The 23,725-nt window shown below is 40.2% G+C and overlaps 3 protein-coding genes and 1 long non-coding RNA gene across 6 annotated transcripts; 2 read left to right on the forward strand and 2 right to left on the reverse strand.

Annotated features, from left to right (window-relative positions):
• Positions 1-1,691: 1,691 nt before the first annotated feature.
• Positions 1,692-2,999, reverse strand: LOC131301645 (F-box/kelch-repeat protein At3g23880-like). Its single transcript, XM_058328021.1, has one exon. The coding sequence runs from the start codon at positions 2,997-2,999 to the stop codon at positions 1,692-1,694; it is 1,308 nt and encodes a 435-aa protein (XP_058184004.1).
• A 1,049-nt stretch (positions 3,000-4,048) lies between these two features.
• On the forward strand, positions 4,049-13,596 carry LOC131301934 (uncharacterized). Of its 2 annotated transcripts, none has more exons than XM_058328448.1 (2): positions 4,049-4,170; positions 11,765-13,596. In XM_058328448.1, exon 2 carries the CDS (start codon positions 12,116-12,118, stop codon positions 13,355-13,357), a length of 1,242 nt encoding a protein of 413 aa, XP_058184431.1. In that variant the 5' UTR covers positions 4,049-4,170; positions 11,765-12,115; the 3' UTR covers positions 13,358-13,596. The 2 variants fall into 2 exon arrangements, with proteins under 2 accessions (XP_058184431.1, XP_058184430.1); XM_058328447.1 differs by lacking the exon at positions 4,049-4,170 and adding an exon at positions 9,652-9,790.
• On the reverse strand, positions 6,702-10,785 carry LOC131301935 (uncharacterized). The gene is made up of 3 exons (XR_009191478.1): positions 10,441-10,785; positions 8,583-9,994; positions 6,702-8,156 (listed from the first exon to the last, which is right to left on the reverse strand). It is a non-coding gene; the product is annotated as an uncharacterized LOC131301935 (long non-coding RNA).
• A 5,510-nt stretch (positions 13,597-19,106) lies between the features above and the next one.
• On the forward strand, positions 19,107-23,584 carry LOC131301936 (putative disease resistance RPP13-like protein 3). 2 transcript variants are annotated; one of them, XM_058328449.1, is made up of 3 exons: positions 19,107-19,258; positions 20,613-20,776; positions 20,868-23,584. In XM_058328449.1, exon 3 carries the CDS (start codon positions 21,706-21,708, stop codon positions 22,894-22,896), a length of 1,191 nt encoding a protein of 396 aa, XP_058184432.1. In that variant the 5' UTR covers positions 19,107-19,258; positions 20,613-20,776; positions 20,868-21,705; the 3' UTR covers positions 22,897-23,584. The 2 variants fall into 2 exon arrangements, with proteins under 2 accessions (XP_058184432.1, XP_058184433.1); XM_058328450.1 differs by lacking the exon at positions 19,107-19,258 and having other exon boundaries at positions 20,306-20,776.
• Positions 23,585-23,725: the final 141 nt, after the last annotated feature.

Here is a 23,725-nt window from a genome sequence, read left to right on the forward strand (position 1 = left end):
CTTTTAACAATGAGTCAATTAATGTGGAATGTGACCCTGTGAGAGTCTTGGGCCGTAACATGTGGAAGGTCAGAAAAAGAGAGTTAAAGTGTCGACTTAGGGCTGCAAATGAGATGAATCGAGTTGAGCTTTAGGATATTCCGCTTCAGTCGTTAAGTTCTTAAGCGAACTCGAGCTGTTTGACGAGCTAATCTTGAGCCGAGCTTGCCTAGGTTTAAGTTGAACTCGAATGAGCCTTCACCGAATCGAGTCTCGAACGGTTCACAAACTGCTCGGTTCATTTGCTGCCCCCTAGTGTAGTAAAACCGATGAGATGTATATTTCATTTCTTGACGAATAGCGGTCAGTATTGTGGTTTTCTGCGTCTCTCGAATACTTTCTCATTTGGCCAACTCTTCATCAAATTCCTCCGTCTGACCATCTGTCACTGTTTTGTGTCGAAGCGAAAATGATCGATTTGACATTGAATCCAAAAAATCAAATTATATATAACAGTAACAAATGAAACGGGGGGGGGGGGGGGGGGGGGTGTGGTTGTGGGGAAAGGATTCATATAGGAATTTGGAAATCACTTCAGGGCTGTAGGGCGGCCGATCCAGCCGTCCATTTTGATGCTGATAGTTCGGATTTAAATCCAAGCTTTTATTGATCAGAGCCGTCCATGGCCGAAATGGACCGCAGGATTGCCCGACAGCCGTGTAGGATAGCCCGGCCTACAGGATCCCTAATTCCAGTTAAAATTGCCACTACCCGGATACCACGGCTAAAGTTCGTTCAAAATTGATGTGTTACATAAGCAAGAAAATTTTCAACATTTTTGTGAAGCTAGTAAATTGGGTAACTAAAAGAAAACTGTGAATACTTATTTTGCGTATCCAATATGTTTGGAAAGAGTATCTGCATCTATCTTTATGGCTCGATGTATATTTCTGTGAATGAATTTCTTGCCTTTTGGCATAAGAAACAGAACAAAACCAACAAAACAAATAAATGATCACAACTAGACCCTCACATTAGCACCCTTACATTAATTCCTTTATTTATTTATTTATTATCTGCAACAAGATTTTATTAAAACTCGACAAAGGGTACATCGAGGGCATGGGGCTCTGACTAACTTGGTTCACTTTCTCTGGAACTGTGGTTAGGTTGAGAGTGGTTCCTAGTCTTGACCAATCCTGCACAAAGAAGCATGGCTAAAGAACCACACCGAAGGAGCTCCGGGATGGCCCTCCGGCGTGAGGATGAGAAATCTGTAGAGCAAGAAGGTAAGTACTAGGGTTTGAAGGTAGGAGAAGCATGTCCCTCTTTAAGGCTGCTATCAATGGGTATTTAAAGTGTCTTTCCTTGCTTGCTCTCCAAGTATGCAAATACGCCCTACACGTGTCTGTGACATCACTGAAAGGCCTAATAACCGTTTTTGGGGTGAGCTAGCAAGCCCATGTGCGCTAATCATTATCTACATCGGCAGCACGGATCACTCCATCATAGCCTCAGGCCGTCTCGAGGAGACACGCGGTCTGAGCCATATAGTTCAGCCCACTATAGAGGGTAAGATCAAATACTAACCACAAAGATTGAAGCATAGCAAGTGGAGAGAAAAAAGAAGAAGAAAATGCATCCAGCGAAAAATAGCATTGGTCCAAAAGAGACAACAAAGTAAAGGCACAACCATTCAGAGCCAAGAGGCACTAATGGCTAATGGAAGACCAAATCAGCAATGTGAATCCGAAGCAGAACACTAGCAAGCCCCAATTGCACTTTAAGAAATCCATTGCATTTGTAATGATCCTTTGCTCCTCCTCCTCCTTCTTATCCTTCACCTCCTCCTTCTCCTTCTCCTTCAATTCTATCATTGCAGCACTAGAAGAATCAGGAATTCCTTCATTAAGCAAAACAAGGCTCTCAGTGTAATTAATCACATCAGGCAGTCCATCCGCTTCTTGATCAATCTCCTTAATTTCTTGCCTTTTGAGGTCAAACGAGTACAATTTCTTATCTCTCAACCCACCAAAAAGAATTTCACCCTTCTTTAGAGGCTGCAGAGGGTATAAGAATCTCCCAATAGCATGTAGTCTTATGGTATGCAACTTAGTCCAAAACTCTGCAACACCATAGTCCTCCAACACCCACAAGTCCCATGATACACGGCCCTCTAATACGTGCTTGACAAAATAAGCAAGTTTTTCGCTTACAACGAAAAGCACTCCACACGGGTAGCTGATGGGATGAGGAAGGTCATATCTAGGGCTCGGTATCACTCTGAAAACCTCATACTCCATATTGAATGCAATTATCAAGCTTGAACAAATTGGACTTCTACATTTATTGAGTGCTATCCAATGGACAGCTCCGTTAATGAACACAGGGCGGCAACGATTTGTCACGACACATCCAATGCCATCACCAATCCAGGTCCTCCAAGAGTTTGTGCTCAGAGTGTAAATCTCAACTTTTGGAGAGCCTTCAATTTTGTTGTGAATAAGTCGCACAACCTTGTAATCGTTAGCACGAGGGATGAACGCAAACCCGTGAGCTAGTTCATCAGAGGAACCAGCCTGGAATTTAGGCCTCGGGAGGATCTTGAATTTCTTGATTGAAGGATTCCATAAGAGAAGAACACGAGAATATCCCGACCTCATTTGGTTTCTCATAAGGAGGCAGAGTAGGCCATTACAAGAAGCAATGATCATGTATCGCCATCCCTCGATGGTATTGGGAACTTTGAGTTGCTTCTGCTCGGCAAATGTTTTGCAACAACGTAAAGAATAACCAAATTTGTCACCAAAACCTTTATTGGACTGGAGGAGAAAACAACAATTGTCATTATCGGTAAAACAACCTTGCTGGTTGATAAGATGTCTGTTGATGAAGAAAGGGTCGGCAATTAGGGAGTGCCATGATTTGCAGACGCACATGCATTGCATCAGTGATTCGAAGGGGAGCCTTATGAAGATATCGGTCACAGTTTCGATAGGCAAGCTCTCGAACTCTGACATGTTTTGGTTTAGGTTTTCAAATAGTGGCCGATGTGGTACGTATTGGCTGGCTCCCGGTAAGTATCACTTTATATCCAATTTTTTCCCTGATGACCACTACAATTGCTTCTAGTGCTTCCGCGCCCAAGATGATCTTAGGAACACCCGATTCCCGCTACGTAATATTGGATATTTCCACCACCATCATAAGGGCCGCGGTATCGAAATTTAAAACTTTGAGATACGTACCCTTTGCATAGCTTAACGGATCTTCCAAGAGGGTCTCTCTGTGTGTGTGTGTTGACATAGATACATATACGAGAAGGTTCTGGTGGAGAGTGTTGTGTGCAAGATGCCTTTCCTTCTTGCCACACAATCCCGAGGATGGTGGCTTTATTTTGGTCCACATTTTTTTTCCTTTGGTTGAAAAGGTCTGCCTCACAATGCGTAAGGAAGCTTGTGTCCACCGTCCACGAAGTAAAGAAAGACAAAGTCAGTGCCCACCCCTCAACATTCACCGCTCCCGCCACCGCTCTCAATCTCACCGTCCAAAAGTGTTTTGGATAGTCTGGATTTTAAAATTTTTAAAATCCGGGCTATTGATTGTCGAGACAGACGATGAGATGTTGAACGGTTAAGCGGTGAAACAGAGCGGTGGGCGTAGCACCACTTGTAAAGAAATGTACATAATTTCAGTGTAAAAACATACAAGGTAATTTGTCCACATCAAACGGTACATTCTTAGCCAAATGGTGTGCTACCCAGTTATCGATTTTTTGCACTTGATTGGATTCATACTTGTTGAACCAAGAAGCAATAGCATAGGTACATCCTGAGGCCTAAAATTGTCTCAAAAGGAGTGAAGAACTCGACTTGCAACACTCTCTCCAACATTTCTTCCGCCTGATACAAACTCCGCAATTCAACGTAAACTACTGATCCCTTAGCCTTAAGATTTTCCAGATGCAGGAACCGACTCTGCTTCTTGGTTATTAGAGATAAATCATGCAAATGATGGACTACAATTGCATGTTTCATATCATATGCTTTCATCCAGATCCTACTCATTTCCAACATAACCATTTCGTAGAATGCAACTTGAAAATTTCAGTTCGTATATTCTTCTTTGTGCATGGTCAAACGTGTATTAACCGAGTTTACCAGACGCGTTGGACATAACCAAGAGGGTTCGGTAAGCATTTTACCTGTCTAAATTCCTCACCGTCTTATTTTACATAGCTATGTAGTTTAACTAGTTCTATTTACATTGTTATATACCTATCGTATCCTAAAGCGGTAAATTGGGTTACTAAAGAAAACTGTAGATACTTATTTTGTGTCTCCAATATGTTTTGAAATAGTATCAGTATCTTTGCTTCATAGCTCATTGTACATTTCTGTAAATGAAGTTCTTGCCATTATGCATAAAAAAACAGAACGAAAAACAAATAAATGATCACAAACTAGTCAAATTAGCCTTAACATTATCAAAACGAAACCCTTACATTATGTCCATTTCTGTAAATGAAGTACTTCTTGCCTTTATGCATCAAAAAAAGGGAAAAAATCAACCAAAAAAACAAATGAATGATCGCAAGATTCGTAACCTAATCAAATAAGCCTTAACATTATCAAAACTAGACCCCTACATTAATTCCATTTCTGTAAATGAAGTACTTCTTGCCTTTATGCATCTTTTATGATCCTTATTGCTTTTCGTATATGATACCCAACTTCTCCTTCTCTTTCTTATCCTTCACCTTCACCTCTGCCTTCTCCTTCTCCTTCTCCTCAAAATCTAACATTGCATCACTAGAATCAGGAATTCCTTCATTAAGCAAAACAAGGCTCTCAGTGTAATTAATCACATCAGGCAGTCCATCCACTTCTTGATCAATCTCCTTAATTTCTTGCGTTTTGAGGTCAAACAAGTACAATTTCTTATCTTCCAACCCACCAAAAAGAATTTCACCCTTCTTCAGAGACTGCATTAGAGACTGCAGAGGGTATAAGAAACTCTCAATAGCATGTAGTCTTATGGTATGCAACTTAGTCCAAAACTCTGCAACACCATAGTCCTCCAACACCCACAAGTCCCATGATACAATGCCCTCTATTATACCAGTATCGTGGCTGACAAAATAAGCAAGTTTTCCACTTACAACGGAAAGCCTTACAAACAGGTAGCTGATGGGAGGAGGAAGGTCATAGCCAGGGATCGGTATCTCTCTGAAAACCTCATTGTCTATCTGGAATGCAGTTATCAAATTTGGATCAACTGGATTGCCACATTTTTTGTGTGCTGCCCAATGGACAGCTCGTTGACGAATGCAGTGTGGCAACGATTTGTCATGGCACATCAAACATCATCACCTATCCACGTCCTCCAAGAATTCGTGCTCAGAGTGCAGATCTCAACTTTGGAAGAGCCTTCAACCCTGTCATGAATTAGTCGAACGACCTTATAATAGTTAGCTCAGGGGACGAACGCGAACCCGTGAGCCAGTTTATTTGGTGAACGAGATTGGAAGCGAGGATTCGGGAGGATCTTGAATTTCTTGATTGAAGGATTCCATAAGAGAAGGACACGAGAATATCCGAATCTCACTAGGGAAAGCATAAAGAGGCAGAGTAGGCCATTACAAGAAGCAATGATCATGTAGGGCCATCCCTCGATGACATTGGGAACTTCGAGTTGCTTCTGCTCGGAAAATGTTTTGCAACAACGTTAAGAATAACAAACCTTGTCGCCAGAAACTTTGCGGGAATTGAGGAGAAAACAAGGATTGTCGATACCGGTAGAACAACCTCTTGCTGGTTGACAAGAAGTTGTTTGTTGATGAAGAAAGGGTTGGCAATCAGAGAGCGCCATGATTTGCAGACGCTGATGCAGTGCCCCAGTGATTCGACGGGGAGTCTTATGAGGATATCGGTCACGGTTTCCACCGGCAAGCTCTTGAACTCTGACACGTCTTGGTTGAGGTATTAACTAGTGGCCAATATGCTATGTATTGGCCGGTTCCCAATACGTACTATGGATCACTTACTAAAACAGCGACAAACTCCTGCGATGGATTAATATGACGAGAATTGAATATTACCCTCAATTCCAAGGTGCAAAAGCTCGAATTATTCTTTAATGGTAGAGAGAGAAGTAAAGAGAGAACTAGAGAGAGAGAAGTAAAGAGAGAACTAGAGATAGAGAGAGAGAGTTTCCTAGAACTCTTTTTGATCTTTTTGTATTTCTCTGGTGTGTATACTTGAAGTCCTCTAACCCTAAGAGATGATGATGATTACTTCAACCTCTTGTATCCTATCTTGGGTCACCATGTCATGTCCATATAGATGACCCGATATGGTCCCTTATCCGGCTCCAAATTCCAACACAGGCATTCCTTATTCTCACACAATTCTTATGATGGCTTCGGAATCAGCCCGAATTTGGACTTTTCATGTTCGCACTTCCAGCGGATCAAAAAAAGAATTTTCACATTTTTACCTGGTAGATGTGTTGCATTCTTGGGTTGAACTGGTCAACAATTTTAGATTCTTTGGGAGTTTTTTTTTTCTTTCCCTTTTTATTTTTTAGTGTTGGAGAGTCGTTAATTGACAATGTTTTTTTTGTTTTTAACATTTTTGTTTTTTTCCTTTTGTTTTTATTTTTTATATATGTTTCCATCCTGAAATTGCATTGTTTCCCATTGTAATCACAGTAATCTACCTAATAAAACAGGACGGTGTGAGCCTCCATACAAATACAAACACATCCAACGGCTGAAATTCATTTGATTCAAAAGTTGTGATGCATCCTCCTATATTCCCGGTTAATTGCCCATGATTTTAGCCTAAATTACACAACTGCCATCCCACTTCCTTTTACGTTTCAAATTTTAGATAAAAAAAAAAACCCTCTCTTAGACAGACGCCTATGTCTCTCTCTCACTACCGTTTCCCCTTCCTACCTCCGACGACCCACCACCATCGCCTCTTTCCTCTTCTCTCTCTCTCCCCTTAGCCCCCAAACGCCTCCTCTCTTCTTCTCCTCCTCTCCCCTCCCTCACTCTCTCGATTGTCCCTCTCTTACTCCCACATTGACCCCTAGCCACTCCGACACACCACCACCACCGCACTTATGTGCGTACGAAGTGTTTGATGAAATGCTTACGTTTTCAGCAATTGCAAACATTCCTCTGTTGGTGGCAGATTTGTGAGAGTAGTTATAGCTTTCGGTTACTGCAGCCGCGATGCTGTCCCCATCGATTGAAATCAAACTGTTATAGCTTACGTTTTCGGCAATTGCAAACATTCCTCTTTTGGTGGCAGATTTGTGAGAGCAGTTATAGCTTTCGGGTGCCGCAGCCGCGATGTTGTCCTCATCGATTGAAATCAAACAGTTATGAAGAGTGTACCATTAATTAGTTTAAGATAACATTAATTAGGATTGAGAATGTGGAAAAAAGTCCATTAATTAGGATTGAGAACGTGGAAAAAAGTAAAGACAAATGTGAGAGTTATGAGAGGTATTTTTAATTTGTACCTGTTAAACTTCTTGGCCACCATGTATTTGTTAAAAGGCATGTGTAGAGTCTGTTAGGGTACAGGGGGCTTTTTTTTGTCCCAAAATTGGTTGATTAGGTTGTTAGGGTATATCTATAGCTTCTTCCCTGTGGCGTAGTTTGGCCATTTGTCTGCCTTTTTCATGACGGACCAAAATTGGTTGATTTTCTGTAGTTTGGCCATTTTAACGTTCGTTTGAAAATTGATCATAAGTTTCAAAGCTAAACACACAGTTAAATTTACAAAGAGCTGGGAGGGTCTGATCATGTCACGTGGGAAGAATAAAGAACCAGCAAAATACGTAGGCATTTGTTTCTTTCTTTGTTATACGGGGGTTTTGAACGGACCAATTCGCATCGACAGTAGGATTAATCTCTCTCCCATAAAGTAGTCGAGGTGTGCATCGTTGGTCCGGTGATATTCACCAAAAAATTTGCTTGCACCACACCTAAGAATGAATTTGTGAAAAACCACGCATTCACTTGATGCGTAGTTTGGCCTGCACTTTGATTCACCAGTCATAACATAGTTTGGCCTGCACTTGAAGTGCCACGTGAAGTGGGAAAAAAAATGTGACTGCTTTGTTGGTTTCGGTTGTCAAAACGTAGGCTCTGTTTGAAACTTAGGGTATGTTTGGTTGGATGGAATCAAGGTTGGAATGGAATAGTTATTCCAATGACTTACTTATTCCAATGTTTGGTTCACTATTCACCTTAGTAAAAGAATTGTCATTCCATCCAAAAAACTAAGGAATTGTTATTCCATTTCTTTGTCACACCAAAATTACTAGTGCCACTCCAACATTCACTATTGCCACACCAAAAATTACGATTGCCACTCCAAAAAATGCTATTGCCACTTCAAAAATTACTATTGTCACTCCAAAAATTACTATTGCCACACTATTCCATTGGAGATGAGAATGACCATTCCTAAGTACAATCAAACATGAGAATGGGAATGATTATTCTATTCTCAATTTCTCTAATTCTATTTCATTCTTAATTTCATTCCTATTTACATTCCATTCCATCAAACCAAACGCACCCTTAAGGAAAAGAAAAGAAATTAAGGAAAGGAAAAGAGAGGACACGGGATACTATGATGCACGGACACGGAAATGGACACGAATACGGACACAGACACCTACGTTAATGGGATACTATGATGCACGGACACCGATACGAACACGGACATGGACACGGGGACACGGGAATACTAATCTAAAAAAATAGGGACACAGAAACAGAGAGTTTTCTTCTTCTTCTTTTTTATAGTGTTGAGTGGGGACACAAAAGTAGAGACACTAAAGTGAAATGGCACACGCCACGGTCTTCTATATAGATTTCAATCCTTTCATATACCTCTTTTGTTGTAGGCAACGAGGTGCACAAAAGTGAAATGGAAGAAAAGCGAAGGTCGCATTGGAAGGAAAGAGTATGTCGAATCGCGATGCTTCAGATTCGTAAGTATTTCCTTATTATATATGCAGAGCACTGGCTAGTGAGCTTATATCTGTTCTTCTGTAGTTAAATGCAGAGCACTGGCTGGTGTACTTATATCTGCTCTTATGTTGTTAAATGCAGAGCACTGGCTGGTGTGCTTAGATTTTTTCTGATTTCGTTGATACAGAGCACTAACTGATGTGCTGCTTGGTTTTAACTTTTTTCCTGGTATTTATTTACTGGAATTCCATAAGCAAATTGATAGTTCTTTGTAGCTAGCTTAAATGTATAGCTGGGGGAGTGCCATAAGCACGGGTAATTCTCTTTTGTGCCATTAAGAAAAGGATCACATACTACACGCTAATGTTTGAGCCACTAACTAGCAAGTGCCATAAGCACGGACAATTCCAACCGAGGTTGCGTAGTGCCGTAAGCACGGGCAAGCACTAGTTTATCTATATTATTAAACAGAGCAGACTTTTGTCTACTCATACAAACATGAGCACCCCTCCAACCGTTGGATCGCAAATTCAATAGGTTACGATCGTTGGATTGAAAAACCGATTACGATCATTGTATTTTTCTCCATCGTGCTTCCTCTCTCCACCGTGTTTTCTGTCTTCCTCCAAAGTTACTCTCCCGCTCTCTCCCTCCCTCCCTCTCCCCTTCCTCTCTCTCTCTCCCACTCCTCTCTCCTGTTCGCTCCTGTTGCCACACCACCACCCAACCCAGCGACCACCCTCCAGCCGTTGTCAACGCCATTTCCGAAAACCCCGGCGACCACAAGGACGCTGCCCACGATTGAAACAGGTAAACCATTCATTCTCGCCCTAATAATCTTCCTTATTTTTTGACGTTACTTTGATCCTAATAAAAATCTGTTTACCCTCTTTACTGCATTTAACAAATATCTGTTTACCCTCTTTGCTTTCCAACTGTAATTGGAAAAATTGGCTTAAAAAACATAATGCTTCAGTGGCTTCCACGTGTTCGATGGAATGCTTCAATTAGGTTCTTATTCTTCCCTCAATTGCTTTCCAAGTATTTGATAAAATCTCCAACTGTAATTGAAAAATTTGCCTTAAAAAATATAATGCTTCAGTGGCTTACACGTGTTCCATGGAATGCTTCAATTAGGATCCCAGTATAGTTTAACAGAAGGGATTGAGTTTAACATACTGGCCGTACCTTTATAAGACTGTAATTGTCTGGAATGCCACGAAGATAAATATAGTTAACGATTTTCCTCAGTAGATAAGATGTTGTCATTACTTTTCTACAAAACTGACCATTAGATTGTGAGAGACACTCGACTGCCCCTGGCAGATGGGAAAAGTGTAAAATCCCTTTGTTAATTTTGGTTCTAGCTTCAGAGAGAGAAATGAAGAAACCACAAATGCTGAAACTTAATTCTGACCTCCCCTTTTTTTTTTTTATCTCCATACAATAGCAGAAAGTACCATAAAAATAAAGCACCAGCTACCATAAAAATAAAGCACCAGCCATCAAGGAGCAGAAAGTGAGAACAATCTTGGGTAAGAAGATAAAGTGAAAACAATCTAAGATTGTGTCATGTGAACTGAAACTTAGCAACACAAAAAAATTCACATTGATATTTTTTTGAAATATTCTGGAAGCCCAAGTCGAGCCCAAGAAATAAGCTCAAATATAAATGATATTTTTGGAGGAGTCTTAATATCGAGCTTCTAGATACTAGAAGTTCTTTGTCAAAATATCTAAATTTGTTAGAGCACATGTATAAATCTAAAATTTTCTGTGTAGAAATATTTTGTAAGAAATATCTTCAGACTAGAATCAAATAGAGGTCAGTTTAGTCATTTTTGTACCAAGTCAAAAACATTTGAATTCTATTGTAACACAAGTACCCCTCCCTCCATCATTGTCTTAAACATTTCTTCATCTTCCAAATACTAAAAACCTCCTCTTCTTCCAACACAACAAAAGTACCCCTCCCTCCATCGGTCTTAAACATTTCTTCATCTTCCAAATAGTAAAAACTAGCGTTTAATCCGTTCTATGCACTAGCAAAACTAACCCATTCTAGCGTTGTGCCCGTTCGATACACGGGACAATTAATAAAAGTAGGTTTGAACGGGCACAATGCTATAACGTGTTAGTTTTACCCGTGTATAGAGCTGGTTAAACGCTAGTATATGAAAAAAGATAGTTGCTTCAAGAACTATAGAGTGAGAGGTTGATCTTCAGTACACACACATATATTTTTTATTTTTTTAAATATCTCATGGTCCGGTTCGGTTAATTCATGGTTTTTGAAATGAAAATCCAATCATAATCCGTATCTTAATTTTCGAATCCGTATCCGGACCATTAATCCACGGTTAAAATCCAAAAGGCACGGATCGGTTCGGTCCGGACCGATTTCACGGTTCTCGATTTTTCTTGGACAGCCCTAGAGAAAATAGAACCATTCTAAACAGCAGTTCAACCCAACAGCACTTCTTACCCCTAGTTCAACCCAACAACACTTCTTACCCCTATTTCTGTCTCTCTTTTTTAACGTACAGTTACGGTTTTGCCGTTTTTGGGTCAATATCTTAACTAATCTTCGGACCAGTCTTTCCGTTCACTAGATGGGCTTCCCATTAAAACCTCGATCGTGTACGAAATTTAGAAGAGAGCAAACTCTAAGTCTGCTTGAGTGGTGCAAATAGTGCTTGCTAATTAATTTGGAGAGAGTTCTCTGTTAGTGATAACGTACTCCTAGTATATAAAGAAGGCAATAATTTTATGCGCCATGTGCAGGGTAACAATATCCTGTAGTCCACTGAGTCGGTAAAAATAAATTTCTTGTTCGCGGGAAATGCCTTCAAAGTGTTCGGTGAAATGCCTCACTGAAATACTAGCAGATGAAACAGTGAAGCATGGATGCACAAGGAAAGTCTGAATAGAAGCCCCCCACTCCATGAAGTTACAAGCATCGTACCCCGTCATTGGTTCGTGAAGTGCGTCAAAAGCTATCAAATTCATCGGCATCCTTAGGTACTACATATTCAATTACGATCGAATGCCACACCAAAGTACAAGTTTCTAAAAAGTGAAATACGAATACCGCATTTGGGTTTCGATGTTTCAGTGTCAGTTTCTGGGAAAGTAATGGCATTAAGGAATTTGCAAAATCTCATTCATTGCACAAAATATGTTAGAAGACGAAACATGGCTGTGCGAAAAAACTTGGTGCTTTATCATTGCTCCGAAGAATCCCGTGAAGGGAACTTACCTTCTGAATGGTACGAGCAGACATTTCCAAAGCTAATAGAATTAACCCACTTGCTGAAAAATGTGGATTCAGTTGATGGAAGGCTCATAAACATCGACGACCATTCGATAGTAATTGAGGACTCTCTCCAACAAAGCATGCATACTTTCAAGTCACTAGCCAGGGCGTTTCTTGGCTCTCCAACAGTGCAACAAGCGTTAACAACCCAAACCGCTATACCTCGTCTTTGTTTCACTAAACCATATGAAAGAGGCCCCATGACTATAAGTTCCCTCACCAAAGTGTGCAACTTCTTGAATATATCAGCTCAGCAGAGGAAGTTAATCCGTTTGGCGATATGCCCACAAGTGACCCAGCACCAGATATGGACCGGCACCCTCGAAGAAATACTCACAGGGTTGAAATCGGAAATCAAACTTTTGGGTCATCATACTCCAAACAAAGGGATATATATGGGACAACAAATTGTTCATAGCTGTCTAAAGTTCTTAGATGCTGCTGTTACCTATGACCCCAACTCTACTTCTTGGATGCGCCTTTCACCTTCAAAAGTCAGTGGTTCACCAGTTTCCCATAAATGGGAAAATATTCTTGAGATGTTCAATGACCTAATGAATTGCTTGAGGAAAGAAAAGGAAAAGCTTTTTCATTTCCCAAAGCTCGAGGTGATGAAAGAAGGGCTTCTGCAGATTAAAGATGTGGTAGTAGATAAGAATATCAGATACAGGGAGACTCGACATCAAGAGAGTTTGGTTCAGAAGAAGCTAACAAAGACATTGGGTCACTCATCGCGATGCTTGTTCACGCTTCTAATGTTCTATCTCTACGGCAGCGTTGTAGATGTTGAAGTCGATATATGTGGGGGGATATATGAGAATGGTGGGAAGGATAGGTTTTGCTTGTGTATGGGGAAATTTTTGACGTCGGGTGAAGAGAAAACGGTTCAAAGTGGGGTGAAACAATTGGATAGGGCTCTAGGGCTATTCAAGTATGTGTGGGAAACTGCCGGTATGAAAGGAGATTTGGAGCTTCAAGGCCATTTGTGGTGTGTTGGAGCCGAGGAGACATCAGTTGCGTACAGAGGAAATAGGTTCTTCATTCATGGGATCAGATTCTGACTTAAAGGGGTTATCAGTGGTGAGTTCACCAGTTGTCGCATGAAAGTCCAAATCAAGGCATGTTTGTTGAACTATTTTTACTTGGTGTTTTTAGACTTCACGCAGAATGCAACAGTTGTTGTGTCTTTCCTCTCATTTATGCAAATGTTGCATCTATGTTCATTGGACTTAGGCACAGATTTTGGATGCGTATACGTTTTTAAGTATTGGGTTCATCTAGTTAACATATATATAAGAAATTTTTTTTTACAGAGTCTTTGCATAGAAAAGTGTTTGCGGAGGTGATCTCGCACGTTCAGAATTTTTTGGACGGTTCGGATTTTAAAAGAACTTTTTCAGGGCTCAATATTCACTAAACTTGATTTTTATCATGCTTGAAGAACACGACGAGCTCTACACAATGAACGGTTTCGATTATTCATGTAACCCGAAATAGGCCCAAAAAAATGGAAACAGAACCTGACTGGAGTGACCTGTGTCCTGCTTTCATATTTACCAAATCACTAATATACTACGGTGCGGGTATGCATATGGGTATATGAAGCATTATAAATTGGAAAACATACATAAATCCATTTTTGAGACGCACAAAAATAATAAAAGTGTCTTCTAAATTGCGACGACGAATACAATTTTATTAATTAAAAATAAATTTATGCACCCGGTGATTCATCCCTTTGGCTAAAAAGAGCCACATTATCAAATTCTTTTAATGAAATGGAATAGATATCACCACCGGAGATTTCCTAGTATCTGATGCTCTCTTTTCTTTTTTATCGGAAACAAAATCTTAACATCTGATACTTGGTGCATGTATTGATCAAGTATAAACTCCAAATTGCCTACAGTGATGCATCGATCTTATATTGTTTTGGGATTCGAATGACTGGAAATAATAAATTTTTTTTTTCTTGGTATACGGATGTCCGGGCGAACTCACATGCACCTTGACTAATACGGGCACCATGAGGTTAGCGACCAGGTAAACCCTCCAGTAGTTCCAAAGTTTGAAATATTTGACCTCTTTGGGATTCGAATATGCGATCTTAGGGAGGACAAAGACTTGTTGTTTTCTCATGCTCACTCGGCCAAATAGCTTGGGATTACTGTTACCGGAAAGAATAGTTGTGTGAGGGGCGGCATATGAAATGCTCCAAAGAAGGACAAAAAAACATGAACAACATCCTCAGTTAGTTCTTTTTTTGCCCCTGATGAAATCAGTAGTTTATTACTCCTGAAGCAAATATTATCGTGCTACTGCTACTCAGATCTGTCTTGATGATGTGCTATGCTATACCTGGTGCTAACTGTCCCCCTTCAATTGAAGATGATGGTGGCTGAATGGAAGGTTTTAATCTATAGAGATTTCTTGAAATCTAATCTGTCTATTGAAGCTGCTGGTTTTACTATGTTTGGCTCCTGAACTTTGCTACTGGTTCATAAGTTCTGCTATTTGCTGCTGTTTTTGTTGTGATGTGATGCTGTTGTGAACCTTGCTGCTACGTTGCAACAATACTTTGAAACAGCATCAAGAACTCGACCTGCAACACTCCTTCCAAAATCGATCACTTCTGCCTGATACAAACTCCATGAACAACCTCCCTCGCTGCCAGTGATTCATCATCATAAAACATTTCAGATTGCATTGCTTGTTGAATGACTGCCTAAGATTTTCAAGCTGCAGGAAAGGACTCTGCTTCTTGTTTATTAGGGACAAATCATGCAAATTAATGATGGACAAGAATTGCATATTTCATATGCATTCATCCAGATCCTACTCATCCCCAATAGAACCATTTCGTAGAATGCAACTTGAAAATTTCAGTTTATATATTCTTGTTTGTGCATGGTCAAACGCGGATTAACTAAGTTTACGAGACACGTTGGACTTAACCAAGAGGGTCTGGTAAGCATTTTACCTGTGTGAATTCCTCCACAGGGTCTTATTTACCCAGCTATGTAATTTAACTAGTTTCTATTTACATTGTTATATACCTATCGTATCCAAAAGCGGAAAATTGGGTAACTAAAAGAAGACTGTAGATACTTATTTTGCGTACGTATCCAATATGTTTTGAAAGAGTATCTGTATCTTTGCTTCATAGACATTTCTGTAAATGAAGTTCTTGCCTTTATGCATAAAAACAACATAACAAAAGAACCAAAAAAACAAATAAATGATCACAAAACTAGTCAAATTAGCCTTAACATTATCAAAACTAGACCCTTACATCGATTCCCTTACACTTGAACAAATCCATTGCATATTTTAGGATCCATTTTGCTTTTTAACATAATACCCAACTTCACCTTCACCTTCACCTCCTCTTCCATAGCCTTCTCCAAATCTGAGATTGCATCACTAGAATCATGGATTCCTTCATTAAGCAAAACAAGGCTCTCAGTGTAATTTATCACTTCAAACGGCACTCTGTTTGTCTATTTTTCACTCGTAGTCGATATTTGTGGTGGTGGAGTTTGGTTCCTTGCCGTATTTCAGGACTTTTGTGGAAGCAAACTTAATGAAGTGAATGGAAATGGAAGAAGAATAACAAAATGGACTTTATTACTCCTCAAAGTAGAAGTCAATCGACTATGAAAACACAGTCGAGGAGACGGTTAAGTTACAAGCTACTCCTAGTGCGAGAAATGTAAAGTATAGATAAAAAGTAGAAGCCTTTGGGCGATTGTGTGGGGTTGAAATTGTCTTCTCTTCTTATATTTATAGGCCTCACTTCGACTTGAATTTCAAATCTAGCAGAGTTCCCTCCAATAATTTGAATCAAGCGGTTATCTCTTCTTTCTTCTCCACGTTCTTGACCAGGCGGTTTCTTCATAGTTTGGATGCACGATCCATTACGATCACTTTCCTTAACTGCTTTTGTTAACTGCTCCGTCCATGATCTGCTTGTAACTTGTCTTCAAAACACGTGACTTAATCGTTTCTTCAACCGTCGATTAGTCCATTTGACCCTTTGTTATGTGTCACACGTCTTTCTAACTGGTTCAAATAATGACAACACGTGTCGTCATTTGAGCTAGTCGATCAATATAGACCGAATTATGGTGTAAACACACTCCATCAACTTCAATCTGCTTAATTTCTTGCCTTTCCAGGTCAAACGAGTACAATTCCTTCCTGTTCAACCCGCCAAAAAGAATTTCGCCATTCTTTAGAGACTGCAGATGGTAAAAAAAAAAAAAAACTCTCAGTAGTATGTAGTCTTATGGTATGCAAATTAGTCCAAAACTCTGCACCGCCATAGTCCTCCAACACCCACAAGTCCCATGATGGTCCACCGTCTATTATATACCAGTATACAATATAAGCAAGTTTTTCGCCTACAACGGAAAGATTTCCACACAGGTAGTAGCTGAAGGGCGGTATCTCTTTGAAAACCTCATCGTCCATATGGAATGCAATTATCAAAAATTTGAGTGAATCGGATTGCCACATTTTTTTTTTTGTGCTTTCCAATGGACAGCTCCATTAACAAACGCAGGGTGACAACAATTTGTCCTTGCACATCCAACGCCATCACCTATCCACGTCCTCCAAGAATTTGTGCTCAGAGTGTAGATCTCAACTTTGGTAGAGCCTTCGACACTGTCGTGGATAAGTCGAACGACCTTATAATCGTTAGCTCGGGGGATGAACGCAAACCCATGAGTTAGTTCGTAAGCGAAACGGGATTGTAAGCGAGGCTTCGGGAGGATCTTGAATTTCTTGATTGAAGGATTCCATAAGAGAAGGACACGAGAATATCCCATAAAGAGGCAGATTAGGCCATTACAAGAAGCAATGATCGTGTAGGGCCATCCCTCGATGACATTGGGAAGTTTTAGTTGCTTCTGTTCCGTGAATGTATTGCAATAACGCAAAGAATGACAAACGTTGTCGCCAAAAACTTTACGGGACCTGAGGAGAAAACAACGATTGTCGATGGCGGTAGAAAAACGTTGCTGGTTGATAACAAGTTGGTTGTTGATGAAGAAAGGGTCAGCAATTAGGGAGCGCCATGATTTGCAGACGCACATGCAGTGACTCAGTGATTCGACGGGGGGAGTCTAATGAGTCTATCGGCCACGGTTTCCATGGGCAGGCTCCTGAACTCCGACATGTCTTGGTTGAGGTTTTAACTAGTGGCCGATATGCTACGTATTGGCTGGTTCCTGATACGTATGGATTACGTACTAAAACAACAACAAACTCCTCCGATAAAGTGATTCTATGAGGAGATAAGGATTACTTTAACCTTTTCTATCTTGTCTCCAAGATAAGATTCCTCTCTCTAATATATGGATTACTGTGTCATGCCACATGGGCGACCCGATTTGGTCCCTCCCCGGCCCCAAATTTCAACACACCCACATGTAAAATGCCATACACAAATCCTAGCTTGGATGGCTTTGGAATCCGTGTGAATTTGGTCTTTTCATGTTCGCAATTTTCGCCGATTACAAAAAAATGTTCACATTTTTAGCTTATGTTACCTGGTAGATGTGTGGCATACTTGGGTTGAACTGGTCAACAATTTTAGATTCTTTAGGAGTCGTCTTTTTTTCCTTTTCTTTTTAATCTTTAGGACTATGTTTTTTTTTTTGTTTTTAACATGAAGAAATTAAAAAGACATCTTGTTTGGAGTGCTTACTTATGCCTCCGTCCATGATGTCATCACTACTTATGTTCCTACTCTGAAACTACATTGTTTCACAAATTTTGACACCAATTTCGGCACAAATTTTTTGTAGGATTCATTTTGGAGTCTCACACAAATGATCGGAACTGTTCAATTTGTTTAAAACTTATTTTTAAGGGTTCCTGTAAAGAAGTAAATCATTCGGATATCTGTAAGTGTTTAATTCAGTTGGTTTCTGTCAAATTTTACATGATAAAATTGAATGAATTGATCAAGCCCATACCGAATAGGAACATAAGTAGTGAATACAAATTCTCGTTTGCTCATTTATTTTTGCATATTCGATCTTATAAGTTAAAAGGATCAGGGTTTAGTGTTGTCACCACACCTTGCAACGAGTGGAAAAAATTATTGAGCAGCCGCATCGAATTGCACTTGGCCAAGTGCAATTCGTAGCGGCCAAGTGCAATTCGTAGTGGCTAGGAGTAATTCTATGTGGCCAAGTGTAATTCTTTGTGGCCAAGTGAAATTTTATGCAGCCAGGAGCAATTCTATACGGCCAAGTGTAATGTTTTGCGGCCAAGTGTAATTCTTTGCGGCCAGACTCCTTTATCACTGTACATATATATGACGGGGTCTAAGACAAAGTATATGAAACCCACTATAATGTGCGAAAGAAAATGAGCCCGAGTCGCTGAATAATCACTCCTGTGAGTGGACAATGAGTCACAATATTGCTTCTCTTTTTCGTTTTGAGTGGTTGATCTTTCCCTGTCTTTTTCTTTCAATCTTTTGACAAGAATAAAAGCTTATATTTGAAAAATGGGACCTTCCAAAATGATACTTCTACTATAATATGGCCAGCTTTTGACAATAAGAAAAGGAATTGGATCTTCTCTGATTTTTTATTTAGACCGAAGGGGACAGTTTTTAAACTTGGATCATCCATTACTGCAATAATGGTTTAGATGTGCTTGGAGACTATTACCGGTAGGAGTCTACACAAATCCAAATCATTAATTATGCCAATGTATGGTCGAGATTTGGACCGTCCTATCAAGTCACAAAACTTTAACCGGAGAGGATCTGAGATCCCGTAAGAAAAGGTTTTGAAGTTGTGCTACTATTTGTATAACATTGCGCAGAGAACTTTCAAACACCCACCAAATTTGACCCTCGATCGCCTGGTCCCAGACTGCTGCTGCGGGCAACCCCAATTGCTGGTTTGTACAGACCCCCGCCGTGAATCGCCTCGTCGTTTGTAAGTGAAATGTTTTGCCTCATGTGCAAATTGCTTTCAGTTTCTGTAGTGCTTTATGAAGCCTTAATTCCCAACACACGTTGGATGAGAAACTACATGTATCAAAAGAGATTTTTCGGAACAAAATCCAAATTGGTATTGGTTTCATATCTGGGGGTTTAAATTTTGTCCACTATTTTTTTCACTTCCAAGCAAAAGAAAGCATGATATGTAAGTAGTTCATCTTTCGATAACTGAGGTTCGTCGAAGCAGTAAATTAGTCCTTCACGCGTTTAACATCCGGAAGTATGTTCTTTGAAGGTGTGTATCGAGACTCGTTGGATATCTTCTATTTCTGTTACTAACGAACAACCAATGATTTGTTAGAGATTCTCAAAATAAAAGAGTCGTCGTTTTAGTTTTGTAAAATTTCCTTGTTTCCTTAAAATGCTTGTTTTTCCTCTTTGTGAGCTTTGTCCCACATTGGATAGTAGAGAGATGTTGGAGTGGTATATATTAGGGAACTTTCCTAATATGAATTATTAATAATCCAGTGTGGTGCAGCCCTTTGGTGCTTCGCAACTCTGGGACTTACCCACACGCGCGCGCGGCGTGGGCTGTGGTGCATTGTGGCGCTTTAGCAGCACACTTTGCACTTAGCATGCTACTTGACAAAATCTGGATATACACGCATACAAAAGTTGAATTTCACCCACATCTCCCCTTATATCTGGATATACACACATACAAAAGTCGAATTTCACCCACATCTCCCCCTATATTTTCCAGCATTATGTTTTGCTGCAGAATTCAGTAGTTTTAGGTTCTTATATTCAATCAGTAGGTATTCTGTCCATTTCGTTAGTGCAAACGCAAACGGTAGAACTTCAAGTTCGGGCTTCGATTTATCTTGAAGGCAGATTTGCTGTAACCCTTTGCATACCCACTGGTGGGGGCAAATATTGTCTTTAGGAAAGCGACATAGTCGTGACTCGAAGTGTTATTTCAGCATTTGTGGAGGTTTCGTCAACTGATCCGCATTTGCAGCAGCCGGTTTTTCTCCAACATGATTTACCCAACAAACAAACAAACACCTAGTTGCTGGAAAAAGAAACACAGTTTTAATCCTCTGTCCAAAGAGAAAGCATATCTTAGTCCTGTTTTCGTTTTCCAGTTGTTGACAGCAGTGGGCGGTAAATGTTTTCGATCTGTTTTTTTCTTGGAATTTAAACACATCAGTTTCACTTGTTTCCAGGAAACGAAAAATCGAAAACTGAAAACTACCAAACAGACATAGTGATTTATAGTTTGTAAGTTATCTAATAATACGTTCCACCGTAATCTTCCATGTGCTTGATTTTTTCCGGTGATTCAGGGCTATAGAAGTGCAGGCAAGATTTTCGCGAGTCATTTCCAAGAGCCAATGCCAAACAAAGAACTCAGCCAGTATCTTACCTTGATCGATCTGTTCTCCCCACTCAATCCCACTCCTTCAATTTCTCCAGTAAGGATACTGTACTTCAGGAAGTCCATCAAAAGGTAAACTTATTTCGTAGTATGTATAGTTTTGCTCCAGCAAGATTTTCCCGCGTAATGCATTCATTTTGGTTGTTTTATCCTTCTCAATTAGTGTGGGAGAAGCAAGGAACATAATCACAAAGGATGGTTGATGTTGTTGTCTCCTTTGTAGTGGAAAGACTCGGTGACCTTCTCATCGAACAAGTTGTTCTTTTACGAGGAGTGAGAGATGATGTTAAATGGCTGCAAGAAAAATTGAAGTGGATGTTGTCTTTCCTGAAAGATGCAGAAGAAAAACAAGTTGTTGACCATCGGATGCGCCAATGGATATCCGACATTAGAGATGTTGCTTATGATGCCGAGGATATTATTGACAACTTCATACTCAAAGTCGAAGAAGAGGGAGGGGCTACTCCAAAGAAGAAGATGGGGTTAAAAGATTGCTTCGAGAAGTATTTCTGCATTTGCAGCAAAAAAGCTAGCCTCATTAAACAGGCAAATCTTTATGGTATAGGAAAGGAAATAAACACATTGAAGGACAAGCTCAATGAGATCCAAAGAAATAGGGAAATTTTCAATACTGGAAGTATTGGTGATGCAAGACTAGGATCAGATCGCATGAATGAGACAACAAATTGGCTACGAAGAGAACGCCCATATGAAGATAATGATCACGTTGTAGGCTTCAAGGAGGATGCTGACAAACTGATGTTTGAACTTATCAGGGAAGTGAAAGATCGATATGTGATATCAATCGTGGGCACCGGAGGCTTGGGTAAGACAACTATAGCTCGGAAGCTTTACAACACTCTTAGTTTGACAAATAAATTTGACTGCTATGCTTGGGTTTCTGTGTCCAATGATTACAGCATCCAAGATCTTCTTCGAGCAACAATAAAATCTTTCAAAAAGGAAATCACCACAGAGGAATTCAATCTTGTAGAGAGAAGATGAATAAAGATGATTTGGAGTCTTACGCATGTGATTACTTGAAAGGACGCCGATACTTAGTGGTGCTTGATGATGTATGGGACGTAAATTCTTGGGAAAGCTTGAGGAGAGCCTTTCCCAATGAGAATAACGGAGATAGAGTAATCATGACAACCCGAAACAAAGTTGTTGCTGAGCATTGCGATGAGAGGACATATGTTCATGAGCTCCCATTTTTTAAGGACGAAGAAAGTTGGGAGTTGTTTTGCAGTAAAGCATTTCCTAACTACGACAACGAGATTGGAAACAAAAAAAGTAGTTGCCTTCCAAGCTTGGAGAGTTCGGCAAGAGAGATGCTCAGTAACTGTCGTGGCTTACCCCTGGCAATAGTTGTATTAGGTGGGCTATTGCGAAGAAAAGATCCTGACGAGTGGCCAAAGTTGAAAGAGCACATTTGGTGCCATGTAAGGGATGACTCAATTCATGTTGAACATATAATGGCTTTAAGTTTCAACGATTTGCCATATTTCTTGAAATCGTGCTTTCTTTACTTGGGTTTGTTTCCTGAAGACTTTGGAATTGATGCAGAGAGACTCTGTCGGTTGTGGGTGGCAGAGGGTTTCATTAAACGAGACGAAGAACCTTTTGAAGAGAAAGCAGAGGCATACCTGAAAGAGCTAATCGATAGAAGTTTGATTCAAGTGGTAGAAAGAAACTGGAAGAGAATCACAACATGTCGAGTGCATGATTTACTCCGCGATTTTGCAATCGAAAAGTCAAAGGAGCTAAATTTCCTTCATATCTATGAGGGATCACTCGCTCCCAGCAGTCGAAGACTAGCCTCTCATTGTGGATTTCAAAGGTTCGTTTCGTTGGATCATTCTGATTCCCGACTGCGAACTCTCTTGTTTTTCAATTTAGAAGGTGAATCCATGGAAATAGCACAGTTACAGTCCTTATGCAGGAAATTGAGATTATTGAGAGTGCTAGATCTTAAGGGCCTTCCATTCAATCCTCCTCAAGAGACAGAGAAGACAAGACTCCCTGATGAAATAGGAAAATTAATTCACTTAAGGTACCTGTCGTTACATAGCACCAAACTAAATGAGCTCTCACCATTCATAGGTAACTTGCATGCCTTACAAACCCTGGAACTAAGTCATGGCAGAGATCCCACTCAGTTACCTGATGAGATATGCAAAGCAAAGTAGTTGAGATATTTAGTTGGAAATTTCAAGTGGACAATTCGAGTGGACAATTTGACAAATCTTTGAACTCTCAAAGAGCTTTCGGTTGAGGGGCAGATGGAATTCAACTCAATGGATCTGATCAATCTTCACAAGCTTCATGTATGTTTTCAGGGAGATGGCAGTAGGTTCACACTAGACACTATTGGTGGTTTAAGAAGCCTCCAATGCTTGGATCTACAAGTTTTGCGAGGAGACTCTGATTGGCCGTTTCCCACATTGATATTGCACCCGCTTTCTCAGTGCCAACATCTCGTCCAACTGAGGTTACAAATCTTCAGGCAATGGAAGTTGCCAACAGAGGTGCACGAGTTCCCACCGAATCTCAAGTACCTCTACTTAGATGCAAGCTATCTCAGCGATGATCCTATGCCGATGTTGGAGAGACTTCCGAAATTGAAAATTCTCATTTTTCTGGGTTATTACGGAAAGAATATATTGGCTTGCACTGCTAGAGGATTCCCTCAACTCGAGATCCTACAACTTATGCATGGTAAATCGGCAGAGTTTCGAGTGGAAGAAGGGGGAATGCCTGTGCTTATGGGTTTCTTGTTATTAAAATTCCGCGTAAATTCGATCGCAGATAGACTACGTCCCTAAACCGCACCCCCCTTTGGATATTTTTAAGTGGGCTTACTAAAGTAACACTACATTGTTAGGCCATCCCCAGTGGTATAACCAAAAGACAATTGTTGTTAAAGTTAACAATATTTGTGCAAAAAATGGCTCACAATGGTATAATCAAACTTAGCAACATCCTTAGAAATAATCAAATTTTGGGCTTTGGATAACC

The sequence above is a fragment of the Rhododendron vialii genome, chromosome 9a (assembly GCF_030253575.1).
Source record: "Rhododendron vialii isolate Sample 1 chromosome 9a, ASM3025357v1".
NCBI classification, from domain to species: Eukaryota; Viridiplantae; Streptophyta; class Magnoliopsida; order Ericales; family Ericaceae; genus Rhododendron; species Rhododendron vialii.